Genomic DNA, 3740 nt, shown 5'->3' on the forward strand with positions numbered 1-3740 from the left:
TCATTGACAAAGCGACCCCACATGGTTAAACAAATTGGCTTGAAACTAAAGATTATAAATATTTGTTAATTTTATATAATACAATTTAAAATTTTAATTTATTTTAATAGGAATTTAAATTTAGTTTAGTCAAGTTTTTTTTTTACCTCTTATCAATCAAATATATTTCTTGTATTCTTTTTATTCCATAGGTTGTTGTTACATCTTTCGGTTCCTTGACTTGTATTGCGACGGCTAATATATCTGCATTTTGATTATTAATTTTGTTTAGATTTAATAAAATATTTACATAGAAATTAAATAGATTAAGTATATTACTATATAATTACCAATGTCTTCTTTAGAAGATATGTATGGGTCTAAGTCATTAAAGTTGACTATTTTGTACTCTGGTTGTTGGTTTTTGTCTTCATTCTTTGTCAATTCTTCTATTTTTGTTGTACAGGTGATTATCCATTGGTATGGATAATCTTTGTATTTAAAATGGTCGTGTGCTTTAGTAACACGTGCATTACTGATGTAATACCATTGATACATATTTAATGTATCTTTCCAAGTGTCAATATCAGATTCAAAAATTGTAGCTTCTACTTTATTTCCCTGTGTTAAAGTAAGTATACAATTTCAATTAAATTTATGAAATTTAAAAAATAATATTTAACATTCAATTGAGTATTAAATAAATTAATTTACCTTTGTATCAATAAGAGTTAACTTTTGATATTTTTTATGCTTGTATGGACTTGTTTGCACCAATGACTTATAACCAACGATCATCTTTGCTTTCCAGTTACTTGTTGTTGGATTGATATTGTTGATTGTAGTCTCCATATTGGTTAATTCTGTCATTTTTAATATTTATTAACTATAGTGTTAGAAACATAAAAAATTGAAAATAATATAATTTATAAAATTTATTATATTATATTATATATTATAATATATATCAATGAAATAATATAGTACGAATATATACTTGTATTTAAAAGTATACTATCAATATTTCAATATTATGCATTTGTTAATTTTTCTTTCTTATTTCTTTTCCTATTCTTATCATTTGTTTTCACTTATTAATTAATTAAGCATACAAAAAAAAATGGTATATTTAAAAACTAATTATTCGGCCCAAAATGTAAAATCAGCACAGGAAAAAAGAAGCCCTAATTGGCAAACCCTAAGTAATTTTCCATTTAATTTTAAATTACTTTTGGCAGCCATTGTTTGTCTAAAAAATTCCAATTTATTAACTCTTCTTCTCCTTTCTTCTTACGGCAGAAAAAATTTTTTGTTATGGTTGAGTAATTCTATTGGATGTCTCTCACGTTTTGTAAGTTTTTTTTCTTCTTCTTCAGATAACGGGTAGGGTTATGGTTGTAATGAGTTTTTGAAGTCTATTATTTGGAATCAAATAATTGAAGAAGGCTACAAATTTGGGACTATGTGGGAAAGCAATGGAGTGATTTTGAATGAGAAGGTTTCGGCAATGACAGGTATTTAATTTTTATGTTTGTATGATTTTGAACATATGTTCTTTTGTTCCATGAAAATCAGGTTAGGGTTATATTCTTAGGAAAGAATTTAATAATTTTTTTTCCTAATATTCATCTTTCTCTAAACTATTCATGTTGATTCTTTTAAGTAGAATGTATATTCTTTCTTATAACTTTTTTTAGAAAAAAACAACCAGTAAAAGTCGAAGTAAATCTTAAACTTTACATACAGAATGGAACTTTAATTTCCAATTAGTCGGAATTTTGTAGAAAAATGAAATTAATAAAGGCAGTATCAATATATTTATAACCGTAATAGAATAATCATGTTATATATAATAATTTATTTCTTTTGTTATTATTATCTGTTAATTTTATATATAATCACGTTATAAATTTAACTGACCTTTTGATTGTTTTTCCTCCATGAAATTACCACTTCTGCTGTTGATATGAATAATTTGTTGTAAAATATTGTGTTTGTTATTAACTTTTATATTGAATTTATTTATAAATTGAATGGTCGTGCCATTTAGAATTGTTGTAATGGTTGGAATTATTCAGAGCAATGAGAAGATATAACTTTTGGTGATTTTTTTTTTTTTTTTGCAACTTTTAGTGTTTTTACTAATGATTGAGTTGCTGCTTTGAAATTCTATTTTCACTTTACTAAAAGACACGTTAACAGAGTGATGCTTTAGACCATACATTAATGGAAATTCATTTCAAATATTGAAGTTCTTCTGGTTCTGTTATCTTAGATTGGATCTGGTTATATAATTATAACTGACATTATTGCTATTTTGTTGTCTATTGATGAGTTTGCAAGTGAAAAGTTTCGAAGCTAAGTTTTCAAGGTCTATGCTCTTGTTTTGCAGGTCAGCAACTTAGCTTGCAGCTTTGTTTTATCAATTTTCATACCGGCGGGAAGGTGGCTTTGACCCTTTATGTTACATGTCTAAATAGGTATAATATTGATGGTGTATTTTTTTCTGCATAATTAGTTGTTAATTTGGATTATCGGTTGATTTTGTACTAATTGGGGACGTTAAATAGTGTTACATCTCTTCATTGCCAATGTTTTTTGGAGTCTGCCATGTTTTCTGGTTGTTTAGGTTTTATACAATGTAAATGTGTGTGTTTTTATATATATATGTACGGGTAACATAGTGGTAGTGATTGTTTTCAATAACTACTTATAGGTACTTTTAGTATTTTCAGTACATGTAACATATAAATATTGAAACAAGTATGCGTGCAACAAGCTATCTCATTCTTGATTTCGATAAATTAAATTATTCGAAATTTTCTAAATATTTGTGCAAAGTCTTGGAACTATATTATACACCGTTATGTAAAAAAGCAAGAAGTTGCATCTTATTCATGTACTGAAAATATTAAAAATACCTATACAGTGATTAAAAACAATCACTACCTTTTCTATAAGTATTTATCTATATATATTAAGTGAATATCTTGTAATATGTATCATCTGCCTTGCACTTCACTATTCATTTAAGAATTCAATGGAACTTTACTGGTAATTGTTATTGTTGTGTGTCTGTTCTTTTGATCTCTCCCTTCAATCACCAAGCTGCAGTTCATGATAGCTGTTGCAATCCTACTTTGTGCTGTTTGTACAATTGATGAATCTAATATTAGAGACATTTCCTGCATTGTAAAGATCACTACACTAAATTGTATATTGACATATTTCTGGACAGTGGGGTATATCCTTCAGAGATCCTTCCATATGAGGTACAGGATCCCAAGACTGATTCACAAAAATCGAGGCCAGTTGAGAATGAAATTAGATCTGCAGCTGAGAATCTTGAAGTTGGATACATGAGGATATTGAGGCTCTGCAGATGTGTTTCCCAAGTTCTGCAAGCTTCAAGCATGTAAAATTTGTAAACAATGGAGGTTAGTAAATAGGACACTTCATGCACTTGTCCATTAAATTTGGGCATTGTAGTTGGTGTTTTGTGGATGGTGAGTACAGGAGGTCCTGTCCTTGCTCTTATATTTTAGCTGATGATAGCTCCATCATGTATTTGAGATTTCTATGTGTTCCTATAGCGATGTTCTAGCTAACTGTCCATCGCTACGAGTGTAAAGTTAACAAGTCAATCTAGTTTTGTGAGCTTGAGGATTTCTTTGTTCCTGTTGTCATTCCAATTGTTTATTTGTTAAAAAAACTAAGTTTCACAAGTTAAAATGACCACAACTTTGTTTGGAAAGGAAAAA

General features: G+C 28.1%; 1 protein-coding gene across 1 annotated transcript; it reads left to right on the top strand.

Moving 5' to 3' along the window:
• The first annotated feature begins 1206 nt into the window (after positions 1 to 1206).
• On the top strand, positions 1207 to 3740 carry LOC115724521 (uncharacterized). The gene is made up of 3 exons (XM_030653819.2): positions 1207 to 1493; positions 2372 to 2459; positions 3218 to 3740. The coding sequence occupies exons 1-3, from the start codon at positions 1442 to 1444 to the stop codon at positions 3396 to 3398; spliced, it is 321 nt and encodes a 106-aa protein (XP_030509679.1). The 5' UTR covers positions 1207 to 1441; the 3' UTR covers positions 3399 to 3740.

This window comes from Cannabis sativa, chromosome 6 (genome assembly GCF_029168945.1).
Source record: "Cannabis sativa cultivar Pink pepper isolate KNU-18-1 chromosome 6, ASM2916894v1, whole genome shotgun sequence".
NCBI lineage: Eukaryota > Viridiplantae > Streptophyta > Magnoliopsida > Rosales > Cannabaceae > Cannabis > Cannabis sativa.

Excerpts from the sequence above, each read along its gene's own strand:
- LOC115724521 (XM_030653819.2), top strand. The coding sequence starts at position 1,442 with ATGTGGGAAAGCAATGGAGTGATTTTGAATGAGAAGGTTTCGGCAATG. Across the intron at positions 1,494-2,371 it reads GAAGGTTTCGGCAATGACAG|GTCAGCAACTTAGCTTGCAG; the intron begins GTATTTAATTTT and ends CTTGTTTTGCAG. Across the intron at positions 2,460-3,217 it reads TATGTTACATGTCTAAATAG|TGGGGTATATCCTTCAGAGA; the intron begins GTATAATATTGA and ends ATTTCTGGACAG.